The sequence below is a fragment of the Ascaphus truei genome, unplaced genomic scaffold, assembly GCF_040206685.1.
Source record: "Ascaphus truei isolate aAscTru1 unplaced genomic scaffold, aAscTru1.hap1 HAP1_SCAFFOLD_2883, whole genome shotgun sequence".
In the NCBI taxonomy this organism is placed as follows: Eukaryota; Metazoa; Chordata; class Amphibia; order Anura; family Ascaphidae; genus Ascaphus; species Ascaphus truei.
Window position 1 is genome coordinate 8860 of NW_027455841.1, and position 18157 is coordinate 27016.

General features: G+C 42.6%; 1 protein-coding gene across 1 annotated transcript; it reads left to right on the forward strand.

Moving 5' to 3' along the window:
* Positions 1–280: 280 nt before the first annotated feature.
* On the forward strand, positions 281–13476 carry LOC142483033 (T-cell activation inhibitor, mitochondrial-like; the record flags this gene model as incomplete). The annotated part of the gene is made up of 6 exons (XM_075583122.1): positions 281–413; positions 697–850; positions 7897–8149; positions 12351–12473; positions 12958–13055; positions 13358–13476. Coding segments are annotated over 6 exons (865 nt in total), but the record flags the coding sequence as incomplete, so codon positions are not given.
* Positions 13477–18157: the final 4681 nt, after the last annotated feature.

An 18157-nucleotide genomic window follows, 5' to 3' on the forward strand; every position in this document is an offset into this window, starting at 1 on the left:
CTTCTCACCGCATCACCGGCCCGCTCCCCCATCCCTTCTCACCGCATCACCGGCCCGCTCCCCCCTCCACACACCGCATCATAAAATATCTTGCCATACATTGGTAATTAATGTAAAATCATTTCGACACTCAAATTCCTGTTCTGTAATGTTGGGAATATAACAGTGTGAAGTCATATGGGCAGGAGTCACATCTCTACCATGGGGAAGGGGCCTCACTGCATATTGAATAGGGACCTCTGAGTTTGCCCCTGTGTGTTACCTCTCTGATCACTTTCAGACTGTGTTGGTGGCAGGTGTTTCAGAAGCATCTCCTTGCCAGAGCCCTATCAGGTGCTGATGCTGTCAATGCATTAAGACCTTTCTATTTTGCTGTGCATCCAGATTTCTTTGGTCAATATCCAAGGGAAAGGGTAAGCATTTAACGTTTGTGGACAGTATATTTGTCAATATGTGCTAGTCTCCTATCATTTCACTTTCCTTTCAATGTACATTTCTTTATTTCTCACTCCTTCTTGTTTTTTTTTAATTTATTTTTTTAATTCTTCTGTGGAATAAGTTCTTTACCGAATCAGAAACGTGATTTCCTTTCCTACTACTCGTCATTTCCCTATCAATCTCTCTTCCTCTTTCTTTCTCTTTTGTGTATTCACAGCTCGTTTGCTTAGTTATGTGATTTTTAAATTTTTTTTTTAGGAGGTGAATGAAAATTCGCTTAAGAGATTAAACGGCTACTTGGAAAATCTTCAGAAACCTGGAGTGAGGTTCCATAAACCTGCCCTGCTCACGTTCTATGTGAGAGAAACTGAGCAGAGTTCTGGGGACATTCATGATTCCAGCCGGCTGTCAGGTGAACATTTGTGTCCGATGTATAACGTACCTGTGTATCAAAGTAACAAGATATATCTGCCTAGATCTGTGCACAAAATGCTTATTAAGTCCAAGTCAATCCAGGAATATCAATTTGCCTGGGATATGTATAAAACCTGTATTGTCTCAGGATGCCTTGTAGCCATCTTTCATACTAAGAGGGGCAAGCTCTCCTACGATGAAAGTATACTAATAGCAGTGACACGTTTGAGGGGTTACTTCTCAGAAATTCATGCTTTTTTTTTAAACGAAATTTTACACCAGTAAGTATTTTTTCATTATAACATTAATTAAAATATAATTATAAGTTGGTTTGTAAACCAGGTTAGCTGAGATTTGGAAACGGTTTTGGGCTGTTCTATAGCGCGCGGCAGTTTTAGTTGGCTGAGGTTAGTCAGCCTTTCTATAATGGTGCCGTGCATGCGGAACCGGCCGACAGGGGGGAAGATGAGTAAAATAAAGAATTTGCGCTGTGTGTGTACTGTATGTACAATGTTAATAAACAAATTATTAAAGTATTTATTTCAAAACTTATTTTATTTAACACACACACATACACATACACACATATACATACATACAGTACCTCACTCGCTCACAGCATACAGACAAAAAGCGTGCACGCGCATTCGCACAGGCACCCGCGCGTGCACGGCCGCACACACTATAGTACGCCCCTTACTTTCCTCTCGCCGCTCCCTTTTTATCTGATGTCACTGGGTTCAACCAGAGCTTACACAGAAAAAGCCCCGTCTCTCTCTCCACTTAAATATGTTGGCTATCTGATATATATTTTAAAGAATTAATTTTTTATTTATTTTTGTGGGGCTTCCTCTGTGTATATATTACTCCTTGACAGGCTGTTGACTTCCACGCAGCAGTTTTAAATGCTTTAAAGGATCTGTTCATATTTTTCTTTTACATTGTAGCTAAACTTGGGGATTTTCTAATACTGAAAAGTGCTCTTTTGAACTCTGAGAATTCTCCAGTGCTTACTGCGGTTTTTTTATGGGTGGCAGTGATCTCCCGGGCAGGCTCTTTCTTGCAAGCAAATAAAAAACCTATGACTGTTATTGAACAAGCAAATGAATAAAGAAAGTATATAGTAAAGGCAGCACTACCGTGAATGTATAATATGAAATGCTAAAAATGTGGTGGGTGCACGGGAACAAGTGGAGAGACCCCAAATCTCCCCTGAATAAACTCTATAACCCTCCTGGTGTTCCCAGCACTCCAAAGGAAAACAGAAAGACTGATGGTGTAATAAAGAATATGTATTGCAAAACACAACATCATAACGCAACAATATATACAGGTGAACCGGGATATACAAACTGACTCATACAGATGAACAGGGATATACAAACTGACTGCGGGTGCAGCCTGAAGTGAAGTGGGGGAAGGAAAAGTGAAATCACAGGGAGATGGGGAAGGAATAGGAAAACCCCTAACGTGGAAGGAAATACGGAAATAAAGATGCAGGGGGCAACGTTTAACATTTCGGGGTGGAACCCCCCTTCTGCTGGCCCATTTTACTTCCCTGCACCCTCAAAACCCAGTCCCTCTCCTAACAGATATAAAAATATCAAAACAAAATGGTCTAGTGTAAACGGGTATTGGGACAAGCAAAGGAGTAAGTCACTATGAAACCGTAGAGTCAAACCTGTATAACACTCAAAACAGCAGATACCCTACACAACCTGCGGGAGAAAGCATGATCATGCCCTGAGTTAAAGATCCTTCACTAGATGCATGTGGCTGTAAGGCAACAACATTGATGGCACATCCAGAAAGGCACATAGAGATATCTATACAATGGTCCTGTAACAGCCTGTAAGGCTACGGCCCCAGTGCCTGCGCTGCACGCGTGCCTGCAGCCGAGTTCCCCGGTCTGTAGTGAGCTGCAGGGGAAAAGACGGGGGAGGAGTGACGGGGCGCGGCCAGGACGTCACCCGGCAGGTTCGCCCTCATTGGCTGAACCGCTGGGGGCGTGGCCTAACGCTCAGTCGCTAGGTCTGATCTCAATTTTCCAGTCTCCTGGAAAAACGCGCGGTGGCCGCCCTCACAGGGGCCGGGCCCCCAGAAAGCTGCCTGTAGCACAAAAAGAAAGTCAACATTACATGACAGTCCATAGCAGGTTGCAAGGCAATGGTGATCCAAGTACAGTAGTTTGTGCAGATACTTTTGAAGGCACCGTATTACGTTTACATTGCGGTGGCACAGTGAGTAAAGACACTGACTGGCACTGAGTTTGAAGCAGGGGAACCCAGTTCAATTCCAGATGTCGGCTACTTGTGACTTTGGGCAAGTCACTTTATCTCCCTGTGCCTCATGCACCAAAAACAGATTGTAAGCTCCACGGGGCAGAGACCTGTGCCTGCAAAATGTCTCTGTAAAGCGCTACATAAAATTAGCAGCGCTATACAAGAACATGTTGTTGTTGTTATTATTATCATACCGTCGTATATATGCTCTATATGTCCCCATGTGTTTAACATTCTACACCTACCACTATCTTTGGGTAGATTTGCGACACTAATTGAGAAAAGGGTGTATACTTTGTATATATTGGTTCACTTTGATTCTGTGTTGCTGCAGTTCTACCAGGGTTTGCTCTCATTATAGTGTGTGTGTGTGTGTGTGTGTGTGTGTGTGTGTGTGTGTGTGTGTGTGTGTGTGTGTGTGTGTGTGTGTGTGTGTGTGTGTGTTTAGCTTGAACAAGGGATATTGCTTTTACAGCTAGCTACACGGATATATCCCTTCTTTGGTAGAGGCAAATATATATTTTTCTGTCCTCTCCTTAATCACTGGGAGAACTGTGAGGTTCAATTACTTCGGTAGTGTTTGTAGTTGTACTAGGGCTCATTATAGGCATCTTTTCCATCATTAGTAATATACAGGCGGTCCTCGTTATCCGATGCAATGCATTACTCAAAATGGCATCGGATAGCGAAGCGTCATAAAGCGAAACCCGTTTTCCCATAGGCACACTGTTTAAATCAAACGTTCCGTTCCTGAAGGCATTTTTAATGCTAAAATACACAGAAAATGTTACTCAAGCAATAAGATATGCAGCACACACATAGATTATGATGTAATCATTATATTTATTTATTCCAGAACTGTAAAATAAAACTATACAAATAAAACTATACTGTATTCTGTACAGTAATGTACATGAGCAAAAAAAAAACATCAATTATTGGAGGAAGATGATTGGGGGGGATCTTCAACAGACAACGGACTTTTTGGAGGTAATGTAGGTGGACTTGAAGGTTTGGGCCTCTTGAAGAATCTCTTCATTGAAGTCTGGACAAATCCTTTCCTTTCTGCGTGTAGATCTCTCTATAGCAGCTGATTTGGCTGGACACTCCACGACTGACTGTTGAACTCCGTTCAATGTTAGGGTCATTTTCCTCAAATATGGCCAGTGCGCTATCAATGGGCTTGAATGCCGCAGCCAACATTTTGGTTGACAAAGATTTACGTGGCTGTGCCACTTCAGCAGATTGGTGTGCTTCCTCTTCAGCAATTTTTTGCTCTTCTAATTGCATCAGGTCTTCATTGCTCAACTCGTTAGAATGTGAGGCGAGCAACTCCTCAATATCCTCGGTTTCCACCTCCAAGTTGAGATCTCTGGCCATTTGCACAACCGTTTCTGTAACCTCTGCAACAGTCTCTGTAATGCCTTGGACATCTGACACAAAATCAGGGCACAAATTACGCCAAACTCCATTTAAATTGGATTGTTTGACCTCATTCCATGCCTCTCCGATGTTTCTTACTGCCGTTACTGTCGTAACCCTTCCAAAATTCTTTCAACGTTGGACCTCCTTCCACATCAGTTGCTCTGGTGGCCTGGGCAAATGTTCGCCTAAGGTAGTAGGCCTTGAAAGAAGCGATAACCCCCTGGTCCATCGGCTGTATCAATGAGGTGGTGTTGGGGGGCATGAACACCACCATGACGTTTGGATGATGGTCATCCAGGTACACGGGATGGGCAGGAGCATTGTTCAGGAGCAGCAATGCTTTAAAATTAAGGTTCTGGTTTATGCAATATAATTGCACAGCTGGGATAAATTGATGCTGGAACCAGTCCTCAAAAAGGCTCCCTGTTACCCATGCCTTACGGTTGGACTTCCAAATCACTGGAAGTGTGCTCTTTGCATAACCCTTGAATGCCCTAGGGTTTTCTGCATGATAAACAAGCAAAGGTTTTAGCTTTAAATCACCTGCAGCATTTGATCCAAGCAGAAGAGTCAGCCTGTCCTTTGCAACTTTAAAACCAGGCATAGATTTTTCCTCTCTTGCAATGTAGCTTCTACTGGGCATTTTCTTCCAGTAGAGCCCAGTCTCATCAACATTGAACACTTGACGTGCGCAATAGCCACCGTCCTCTATAATTTTGGCCAATGTAACAGGGAAGGTTTTAGCTGCCTCCTCATCAGCACTAGCAGCTTCACCGGTCACTTTAATGTTATGCAAGTTTGCCCTCTCTTTAAACCGCATAAACCAGCCCTTACTTGCAGTGAACGTTTCCTCAGTGGTCCCTTCTCCATGCTGGTGCTTAATGTCCTCATAAAGACTCAAAGCCTTGGCCTGAATTAAGGCTAAACTAATAGGCACATGACGCTGGGATTGATCTTCCAGCCATATGATGAGGAGTTTTTTTACCTCAGCAATATGCCCAACACGTTGCCTTATTGTCGTACCTTGCATAGGTGCTGAGCCCTTTATCTGTTCCAAGATTCTTGCCTTTTCTTTTATTATTGTCACAATAGTTGTGAGAGGTATATCCAAGGCACGTCCAATTTCTGTGTTCATCTCTCCTTTCTCAGAGCACTTTATTATGTTTTGTTTGTTCTCCAAAGTAATAGATTTTCTAATCCTTTTTGGAGTAACAGCACTTTGCTTTTTGCTTTTATCAGACATGGTTAGGGCCTAAAATACACCACTAAACCTTCACACAGACTGTTCAGAATGATTTCACTAACCTGCAGCCTTCTGATTGGGCAATTGTAGCAATTTTGTAAAACGTCGTAAGAGCGTCGGATAAGCCGTTCGGGCGTCGTAAAACGGGCCATAGGGATGCATTGACTAGCGTCGGATAAGCCGTTCGTCGTAAAACGAAACGTCGTAAAACGAGGACCACCTGTACATAGGAGCCTCTAGTATCACTTTATTGTTATATGCATATTCTTGCATTTACAATGTTTAATGGAGACGGTTCACTATATGTTTTTAGTGTTTTATTATAGTAAGTTTGCCTGTCCTTATTCATTTGCTTGTTCAATAAAAGTCACATATTTTTGTACCCTGTGTGCCCCAGTTTGGAGTTTTAGTAGGTCCTGCTCTTTAGAACTTACAACGTTCTGTCTTTGAATATAGTGTTTTCATTAAGTCCAGGGAGCACCACCTGTATTATACAGGCTTATTATGTGGGTACTTTATTAATATTGGTAGACGTGCTTTTTTAGCCCCTTTGTACCCAAGCAAATAGAAAATATCGCCACTTGATATTGGTTTGCTTTTCCCAACTCGCATTATTAAAGGAAAATGTTATCCGGAATAAAAGGGGTCCTGAGCTCAAAATACAGCGGTTTTGCTCTGTGAAACCTCCCACTGCATATTATGTGGGGGGGGGGGGGTAAATCAAATATGGGGGCATGACTGCTTCTACTCGTATAACTTAGTCTGTAGCATCAGTTCTAAAGTCACTCGGCACCAGGACAATATGAACACTAGTGTCGCAATCCCATAGCCCTGATGTAATGAATGGAAAAGGAGCATAGTTGTAATCACCCCTAGACACATGGAAAAACATCAGCAGCTATCACATTGGAAGAAAAAATACACAAAAACACAGCGCACAACGCTCATGGTGCATTAAAAGAAATATTATTAAATCGAACCGCTGTAGGGTTCTCTCCCTCGCTCACCACGAGTTTGCTGGACTTTCTACCCCAAGGAGTGGGACTATCCAGGATTTGGCTCGTGACTGAGAGATCCAAAGACGGGAAGCTGCACTTACCTAGATTACATCTTATCTGGAGATCTGTCTGGCGCATGGGTAACATTAACCCCTGACATGCTGTTTTTTTCTACCCTGATGTACGCATAAGGCCTCGGCCATGTTTACTGCTTGCTGGCGGAAGCGTGCTGACGCGCGCTCCCGCTCAGCACTGAGCCCCTACAGCCGCAATTAGAGCGGCTTTAGTAGGGGCTCACCTGCACTTCCGCGCGCTTGCGGAAGAGCAGGTCTTAGGGGAATTTAAAATTCCCCTGCTTGCCGGCGCGTCAGGCCGGTCTCGTGAGCGGTTCGCCCAATGAGGGCGAACCAGCTCCGTGACGTCACTGGCCTGCCCCCGGCCAGTGACACGCCCGCCCCCTGACGGCCCGCTGACGGCGCGTGCGGTAAGCAACCACAAGGCCAGGGAAAGCACCCGCTTTCCCTGAGCCTCAGCGCGCCTCAGCGAGCAAGCAGGGAGCATGGACTCAGCCTAATACTTACCTGTACTACATGATTGAATAATATTTCTTTTAATGCACTATGCGCGTTGTGCGCTGTGTTTTTGTGTATTTGTCTAAACGTGTAGGGGGTGTTTTGAGCCATCCCTGGTCTCACAGCTGCAGACGCTCCAATATTTGTGTCCAAAGGTCACGTAATAATTTATTTTACCATCACCTAACACTTCACTTTATATGATTGATTGTAGTTGCACACTTCCTTTCACCTTGTATCACATTGGAAGCCATTTCATATTTGATGGGAAAGAACTAGGTACTTTGTTTTTACAAATTCCCTTGCATAAAGGCAAATTTTGTTGCAATTATTATTTTTTATCTGCATCTATCACCTATATCACATCCATGTGGATTACTCCTCGAGTTCTAAACATCACGTAAAATAGAACCTCCTATGCACCTTCTTTTTTGTATTTATGGTTCTGTCTCAGAACCTTTTTTAAACCAGACACAGACTTGTTTGTTTTAATGTTTTATTTTTCTGTTGGTTGCAACTGATAGGGTTTCGGACAGTCCGTTTCACTTTGGACACCAGGGACTTGCACAGCACAGTGTTGGATATCCTCAACTCTTGCAGCTTGTCCACTGACCATGTGCAAAGCCGAAATGTAGGTGTGGACTCCCAGCACCAGAAGGGAGCAAGAACGACCTTCTACAGGCCCATAAAATGGGACAAGACTTATTACTCCTTCACTGGCTTCAAGGATCCTGAGGAAGAGCTGGAACAAGCCCATAGAGTGGAGACCACCATTAGGTACGGAGATGTGTTCTCTTCCTCGATCCGAAATGCTGTTTATTATATTTGTATTTATTTTCATCGCTGTGCTGATTGTGCAGGTAATTATGGTAGTTTCTCAGAAATCCGCATCTATTACTAAAACATGGAGAATGACTGCAGATAGGAACCACCTGCCTCACCTATGTTTTTCCTTCCGCTAATGAAACTCCAGATCAAATTTGATCCTTGACTTTTTTCATATCTGTGATATTTTTGTGGGGTTTTTTTCCAAAGCAATTTTGAATTAATGTCCTGTATTCGCTTTCACCAACTCTGCTGGGAAATGGAAATGAAGTGGCTTGCTGACCAGAGCACTGAATATCATTTTATAAGTCGATGGGTTTAAAACCTTGTCCAGCACACACCTATGTTAAAGAAAGATACCTGCTCAACCCTATTGATATGAATACTGACTAGAGGGGTGCTGTTACGGATAATAGTTGACCCCAACTATATACACTAGATCCATGTTATAGCACTCAAGAACCTCTAAATAAAACTCAACATTTGATTATACTGCAGGAAATCAAATGTAACTAATTAAAAGGAGAAATATATATTTCTCAACTGGTGGCGACCTCTGCTCATGTAATGCTGAGTGACCACTATAGATCTGGACACACAATGATAAACTTAAATCCATGTGCTCAGCAGTGTTGCATATGGGCTCAATGGTCATAAATGGTGAACTCACAAGTGAATAACCATGAACCAAAAGGATGAAAAAAGCAGAGCAGTGGGGTGTAACAAGAAAAAGGTGAAAATAAATCATATCTAAAAGGGAGGAGTTATTGTAAAGTAAAAACACTGGTGCCAAACTGATAGTGTCTTGCAGACCTACGGGGGTTATTACCCTCTTTGGTCTCAATGTCGAGCTAAATGCTAAGCCTTTGGAGAGACTTGTCTCGCTGCCTCTGACCGAGCTGGTCACGCGCCCTGCGTCAACTAGTGACAGAATGACCCGGTGTGCATTTTGTCCTAACCAGACTTCTTTGGGGGTACACCTACCCAGATCCAGTTTTCCCCATCTGTAAACTGGGTGAGTGATGATATTATTATTTCATTCTCCAGTTCCACATAAGTAATTTGGCACAGTTCACAGTATTTATGGAAAAGGAGCACTTGGAAATCTGGCTGGTCCTGCCACGGGTGCACCTCAATCCAGCGAAGTTGAACGATTTCATCAAAGAGAAGTATAGATGGCACTGTAGTGGACTTGCGTTCCAAAAACTAAAGTGTTTGATACAAAACAAGATCTCAACATTTCGGTCCTAACTTTGACCCTTTTCAAGATAAAAAGTAGTGGTGCCGCCGTGCTACTTATACATCCAGACGCGGGAGGGAGGGAGAGTGAGAAACGTGGAGAGAAGCAGTGATGCTGGTACCAAAACTGCTTGTGTATCTAGTTGCTAAGCAACCAGCCCAACCGTTAAGTATAGTGTAATAAAAACGCACTCAATCTAATCTTTATTTTCATACACAAAACGTGGTTGTCTTATTGTGTTGTGTGTAAGTGACTTAAAACCGTTAAATACAGTGGAAAAAATAGAAGTTTATATTTATACATTATTTAAGTTGCATCTTTGCATAGATCTTCATTACATTAAAAAAAATGTTTAATGTTTAAAGCAGGGGAATTTATATAGAACAAAGTAATGAGAATGTCTACCATACTGCAGATTTTGTTACAAGAAAAAGCTCATCATATAACATGTAGCAGTATCTATTGCACGTGGTAGTAGTATCAGATCTCATTCAAGATCAAGCATATACATTTACTATTATATTACAATTCCTATGGGAAAATTAAATAATGCAATATTATGTAAAAACCCTAAGTGTCTCGGTGAACAGTAACATACATGAACATAACTTATTATTTTAATAATGTGGTATGCATCTGTTATGTCATTGTCCCATCTGAATATAATTGGAACGACCGTATAATATCCTAAACGATAGCTGGCTGGATTCTTTTATCAAGGTTTCTATCCTCCATCCCCACGTTTTCAGAGATATTTCTCAAAGGTTCGAACTTGCATGTCCACAAGATGCAATCATATATCCTGTTGCTAGACCTTTTTAGTTTTATTATTATTAAAGTAAAGGATAATCACTTGCGCACTACCTTCATTCACATTGATACTTACGTAATTAGAGATCATTGATACTATTCCAAGTTCATCTGGACAGTACCAATTATATGTGAAATTGTTTCCATACAGTATATATACCCACAGATAGACAAAGAACACTTCCAATTGTATATAGCAGGTTGGAAATCCACAATCCCTAGTAGGGAGCAAAAATGCATATATCATCTTGAGTCACTGTGCCATGGTCATCGGCTCCTCCGAGTGCATTATCTGTTTAATATATAATCAATGTTTATCAACACAATAATAGGCTCACCTGGACAGTACCAAATATGTACACAAGCATTTTATTTATTTATAGAAATATTTTACCATGAAATAATACATTGAAAGTTACCTCTTGTTTTCAAGTACTGTATGTCCTAGGCACAGAGTTATGATGACACATACATGGTTACAAATAGATGGTTACATTAAGTGGAATATACATGATGAATAAAGACATTGCATGAACAGTTTAACATATTTTATTTTTTAGGCGTATGAAACAATTACAGACCAGATTAAAATGTGAGACAGCTTTATTTTTTAAAGGACTTAGACTGGTATAAATTAGATTTGGTATAAAGAGCTCACAGCGTCAGAGACAGCATGTTAGGATTTCACCCTTGTGCTGGCTGCATTGATGGATCTGAAATGTAAATTTAAAACACTTTGCGCTCTGACTGTCCTGGGACAGGATTGTTTATTTCTGTTCCCCCCTTTGCAGCTCTCTCTCTCTGCCAGCTTTCTATATTTCAGTTGCATGCTTCTCTGCTCTGAAAACACACAGTGCCTGTGTAACTGATACATTTTGTTTCATGTCCCCTCCCCACATTGCCTGTAGCTGGTTGCCCTGGCAACCTACCAATTCTCCTAGCTGAGATTGGGTCATTCCACCCTCCACCCCCTGTCCTTGTTGACAAGTTAGTTTGGTCCTGAGACTATTCCTGTCTCCCAGGAATGCCTCACTTCCTTTTCCATCCAAGCAGGCTTTTCCCTACTCCCTTGCAAAAGCAATTCGTTTGACCTTTCCTCTACTACAAAGCACCTTCACTTAGAGAAGCACTCTCTACCTACACAAAACATCTACAAGTACCTTTCATTTCTGTGACTCCTTCAATAAAGTTAAGAATATACTAAAGGACTTGTGCTTTTAAAGGGGGTTGAGTTCAGCTATATGGCCATACTTATATCCAGCATATAACCCTGTGGCTGCAGAATAATGACTCCAGAGCAATCTATTGTGTTGTACCCAAATCGTCTATCTGCCATTAAAGTAGCAGTCCAAGCTGCTTTTTTTTCCTTCAATGTTTAATGTGTATCAATACAATCCACACAATAAGTAATTAGCTAAGTTGCCGATCAATCCATTCTCCTGTGATCCATCGGCAAAGATTTGGCTCGGGGTTTCACTAAATGGCTGTTAGTGCAGCAGAAGAGGACCAAAGAGGCAAAGTTCTGTGGGAAGATCATGTGACCTGGCAGTCACTAGATACAATTGGTGCACTGCTAGAGAGAGGGCAGGGCTCAAAAAGGGGTGTGTCAGAGCATGTTTCAGAAGAGGAAGGGGATGTGACTTTGTAAATGGTTGCAATAGAAACAAAAAATGCTTGTTACATTATAATGCATTAAAAATATCATTCAGAGTAGTTTAAAAAAATGCTACAAGTATTTTCTCATAGTACAGAACTGATTTATTTTAAACAAAAACACATGTAGATTATTGCTTGGTCTGAAGATTTAAAGTTAATTTGGGTGCAATGACTCCTGGGATTTGCATCCTATTAGTACAACCAGTATAAATGTAGCTTATTTTTTTACGTAAAGACTTTTTTTGGCCATCTACCACAAATTATGTATCACCAAATATAAAGGTGACTAAGGATCTCTAAGACATTACTTGGTAAAGAAACATTTTCATTTTCTTTAGTAGTTATATATTTTTGCCCTGCTAATGAAATCAGTCTTTTTAATATCCGTTGACCTTTTTACTTCTCATTAGACTGCTCTTTGCACACATCTGTATGTTTTTGTTCCAGCTCCTGGTTAGAGAATAATCAAGAAGCAGCCACCAAGAGGCTGAGCCATAGTTTCCCGCTAAGGGAGGAACTGGACCGTTTGACGAATGAAGTCTCTCGTCTGCTGCAGCTTTCTGATGTTCGGTAAGGTGCAATATCAACGTTCAAGATCTCATGTGTCATTATTTCCTCACTTTGCCTCCACTCCAGGAGACATGGCAAGTTTGATAACAACTGTGCATCATTCAGGGTAACATTCCCATACCCCACCCACCTTTGTTAAAGTATTGGCAATATGGCACTACATGGGGTTTGTGACCATGTTACTTGATGTATGTCTGTGAATGCTGCCTTTGACAGACTGAGGTCTCAGACAGAATGATAAAGGCACAAAACTTGTATCTCGGCCATATATTCTGTTAAAGTTTTTTCTTTTGTCTAATGTGGGGGGGATAAAAGGGTGGGATTTTTTTGTTGTTTGTTTTTTTTTTTTACGTTTTCTAGACCAAGTAAAAAACAAATAGGGGAAGAAGCATCATTGGCTGGCTTAAATGATCCACACCTCTGTATAATAATTCTCCACTGTTGCTAATTCTAAATCGGGCCTTTGCTGTTTTTATTGGCATAGGTGGCAGAGAAGTTGGGGAGTTTCTCATCGATGTAGCCAATTACACAGTTTAAGTCGCTTGACTCGGCAGAGCCCTGAATCTCTGAAGATGGCTAAAGGTAGATATCTGCATATTTTCCCCCCATCGAAATGGCAAAGACTTTAACTCAATTGTCTGTTTTGTCTGTCCATCTATCTATACATCTATGTTTTCATCCATCTGTCCATCTCCTTTATCTCCTTTATCTCTTTTATCTGCGATCTGCAGTTGTGCTGTGTTTTTGCACAGCCAGAGATCTTTTGTGTTTGAAACGAACCCACAAGTATATTTATGATTTAGTCTTTTAATGTAGCTGAGTGGTTGCGGCCTGTTTGTATGCCCTGTTACTATTGTTGCCCACAAACATTTGTACCACTCCAGGGCGCACAGTGATATTTACGGACCACACTGGCATGAGCGCAGCCGGCCATGTGATGCTGGGAACTATGGACGTCCATCACCACTGGACCAAGGTGATCATTTAGGTTCCTAAAATAGGCCACAACGGAGTATTTAAAGGGGATGTTATATGCAACTCAATACCCCTAAACACTCAATGAATGGTCAGGCAAAATATATAGTACTAACATTGCAAGTTTCAGATGAACAGCCTTTAGGTTGTAGAATTTCATTGTGACTAAATACTTTTTTTTTTTTTAATTATAAGCTTTGAAGTAATTTATAAGACTGCCAGAGGAGGGCAGTAGAATAATCACACCCCAGTGATGGGTGACTAAATGGTTTTGGCAGAATATTGTGGGTAAAATGTTGAAAATTAAAAAGTATGACAAATCCCCCAAATCTTTCCATCGAAGTATAACATGACCAGGTAGCAAAACGGTTGTAGCAGATAGAGCGTGTTAGATGAACGTGTATGTATGTACAGTATGTATGTATATCAAATAAAAATATCACTTGTGAGCACATTCACATCTTAGACAGGTCTGCAACCCTGCTTTTTGCCATTATCACCTGACATACAGTGCTTCCACTGCAGCAGGGGATTCTGGGAAATGACATGCAAATGAGCACACAGTGGCACCTTTTGCTTCAAAACCATTTTTACATGGAACCCCTATAAACTTATGCTCGCTGCATTGCACAGCTTTCAGCACAGCCTGGGTGATGCTTGGTGGTAATGGCAAAAAGCGCGGTTGCAGACCTGTCTAAGACGTGAATGTGCTCATAAGTGATATTTTTATTTGCTATATATTATACGGTGGAGGGTTTTTCGGCAGCTTTTTCACCCAACATTAACTTATTGTGTGTGTATGTGTGTGTATGTATGTGTGTGTATGTCTTTGTGTGTGTGTGTGTGTGTGTGTGTGTGTGTGTGTGTGTCATACATTACCACAAAAGGTAAGGAGACAACAGCACTCAGAAGGTATAAGCAGCTATAAACTGTATTAAAGAAACTTGCACATATATCGGATATATGTGCAAGTTTCTTTAATACAGTTTATAGCTGCTTATAACTTCTGAGTGCTGTTGTCTCCTTACCTTTGCTGGTAATGTATGCTTTATTATTTTTTATGACATAAGCACCAGGTCATTATATCACTACAGGAGTGGCAGATATTGTGTGTGTGTGTGTGTGTGTGTGTGCGCGCGTGCGTGCGTGCGTGCGTGCGTACAAAGAAGAGGAAGATAACCTTGCATCCACTCAAGCAATATAAGCGGTCACCATAAGCCAGTATATGATGGAATAATTTCCATAACAGGTAGTGCTCATGGGTCAGGGATAGCTATGCATCAAGAAAAAAGAAACCCGCCTAAGAGCACTCAGGTATTCCATATGGAAAATAACAATTTATTGATTGACACAAAGAAAATAGGTAACAGTACAAAAATATTAAAAAATAGACTAGTACCCCTGACACGGATACTACTCAAAAGAAACACTGTTGCGTGAAAAGGGGGTCAATTGATTATATAAACCCCAATGCCTGGTATAGACAAGATGATTAGAGTAACTTTGATATGCAATACAGTCCTTTGCAGGCTATTACAAATTCCAAATTAATGACACATGCATATAATGGAATAAATCTCCAAGGGCATGGAGTGGTAGAAAATACTTCCTCATCAAGCATAAAGATTCCGCTTCTTAAGGCAGATATATGAACCAAATCCACAGCAAATTGGGTATCTGTGGACAAATGGTTTCTGTGCTCTGAGGATCACTCAATACAAGCATTTGGCATAAAAAATATATATATATGCACTCAGCCGAGTGCAAAGTTAAATAGCCTGTCTACTGCACAAATGAGTATCAAAAGTGTTCAAAGTCCAAAAGGATAATCACAGCAATGTTAGGTAGCATAGTTACGTGACTTCATAATCCAGGGGTCCTGCCTAGCACCCCCACACCTACGCGTTTCGTCAGAGGGCTTAAACCTGGAGTGTTGAGGAGGCTAGGACAAAACACTGCTTAAAAAGGGTGGATTTTCGCGCCAGGAGAAGGAGTAAACGGCTGTATGTAATCCCTACTGTGATTAAGGGTCCGTACTTCCGCGTGTCAAGGTGAAGCGCATAGTTTTTGCAATTAATTCCTGTATGGTGCCGTGATGCGTGATGCGTGATGCGCATGCGCAATACAGCCATGACACACGGGATAGTAAGACACTTTGTAGCAGCATATACTTTGTGTGTGACGCCATGGCTCATAATGCACATGCGCAATATAAGCGTAATGTGGGAAATAGAGAGGCACATTTCTATTTGCCTATGCTGCTTGTATGACGCCGTAGCATATAATGCGCATGCGCAATGCTTACGCAATGCGGGGAACACTCATCCACCAAACTAATGGCCAGAAATCCCTCAATGATCGCCCATGCGCTCAATTAGAGCCAAGCTGGAGGCGCCCCCACCAGGACACACGATAAAACTGCATGTCTGTATTATACACATCAAATCCAAACCGCACATGCGCAATAGATCCCTCGTAATCACATACAGACAAAGTGATGCTAGATACAGTATACAAACCCCACACCTTTTAACCACATTTAACCTTAAAAATGCTGTCTACAAACGTGTGCAGACCCCACTTCATCTTATTTAAAGAGGTTTGTTCAAACAAAATAGGGATCTGTGTCCATGAAGAATAAATGTCATATGACAGTATGCTTAGTCCACATAAATGTCCAAAGGCGTGATATCTGCTCTAGATCCATAGGAGTTATTGGAATCTTGAGTCCAAATCTTCAAAAAGGAGACTGTATAAGATGTTAATCCATAAACCAAGGACTCAGGTAGCTGATTTATAGAGGGCACGGAAACACTTCACATTCCTGCCGGGGTTGGCTGTAAGTAAAACATCTAAGGAATGGTTCGGTGACTTGGCCTTTATATCATGCAGATGATGCGCTAGTGAAAAATAAAGTATATGAAGTATACGAAGTATATGCTGCTACAAAGTGTGTTACTATCCCGTGTGTCACGGCTGTATTGCACATGTGCATCACGGCACCATACAGGAATTAATTGCAAAAACTATGCGCTTCACCTTGACACGCGGAAGTACGGACCCTTAATCACAGTAGGGATTACATACAGCCGTTTACTCCTTCTCTTGGCGCGAAAATCCACCCTTTTTAAGCAGTGTTTTGTCCCTAGCCTCCTCACCACTCCAAGTTTAAGTCCTCTGACGAAACGCGTAGGTGTAGGGGGGGTTGGCAGGACCCCTGGATTATGAAGTCACGTAACTATGCTACCTAACATTGCTGTGATTATCCTTTTGGACTTTGAACACTTTTGATACTCATTTGTGCAGTAGACAGGCTATTTAACTTTGCACTCGGCTGAGTGCATATACAGCTAAACCCCGTTATAACGCGGGTCTCGGGGTCCACCCCGAGACCACCGCGTTACTAACGGGGTCGCGAGAAAAAAAAATGGCCGCCGCGCTTTAGCGCATATTCATCCCGCGGGACAGGAGATGGGAGCGGGCATGTCCCTCCGCTCCCCGCTTCCCCCTGTCACCGCGGGACAGGCCGCGGGGCAGGAGATGGGAGCGGGGATGTCTCTCCTGTCCCCGCTTCCCCCTGTCACCTCGGGACAGGCCGCGGGGCAGGAGATGGGAGCGGGGATGTCCCTCCTGTCCCCGCTTCCCCCTGTCACCGCGGGACAGGCCGCGGGGCAGGAGATGGGAGCGGGGATGTCCCTCCTGTCCCCGCTTCCCCCTGTCACCTCGGGACAGGCCGCGGGGCAGGAGATGGGAGCGGGGATGTCCCTCCTGTCCCCGCTTCCCCCTGTCACCGCGGGACAGGCCGCGGGGCAGGAGATGGGAGTGGGGATGTCCCTCAGGTCGCCGCTTACCTCAGAACCATGCTGCCTGCATGGAGGTTGTAGCGGGGGGTTTCTTCTCCCCACCGCTGTCCCCGGTGCTCCCGCTGCCTGCGCGGGAGGAGGGGGGGGAGCGGGTGGTGGTGCTGGTCGCGGCCCGTCTGTGTAGAGTGAGAGAGTGTGTGTGTATGTATATATGGGAGAGAAAGTGTGTGTGTGTATATGGGTGTGTGAGTGTGGGTAAGTGTCTGTGAGTGTGTGTAAGTGTCTGAGTGTGTGTGTAAGTGTGTGTGAGTGTGTGTGAGTGTGTGTGAGTGTGTGTGAGTGTGTGTGAGTGTGTGTGAGTGTGTGTGAGTGTGTGTGAGTGTGTGTGTGTGTGTGTGTGTGTGTGTGTGTGTGTGTGTGTGTGTGTGTGTGTGTGTGTGTGTGTGTGTGTGTGTGTGTGTGTGTGTGTGTCTGTAAGTGTGCGTAAGTGTGTGTGAGTGTGCGTGAGTGTGGTCAGTGTGTGTGCAGTGTGTCAGTGTGAGCAATGAGCAGTGTGGCAGTGAGCAATGAGCAGTGTGTGTGCAGTGAGTGTGTGCAGTGTGTCAGTGTGAGCAGTGTGCAGTGTGTGTGCAGTGTGGCAGTGTGAGCAATGAGCAGTGTGTGTGCAGTGAGTGTGTGCAGTGTGCAAAAAAAAAAATGTAAAAAAAAATTTTTTTAAAAATATATTTTTTTTTTTTTTTTTTTTTTTTTTTTTAAAAACGGGAGCCACGGGAAAACCGCGTTATAACCGAATCGCGGTATAACGAGGCGCGTTATAACGGGGTTTAGCTGTATATATATTTTTTTATGCCACATGCGTGACATTGCTTGTATTGAGTGATCCTCAGAGCACAGAAACCATTTTTC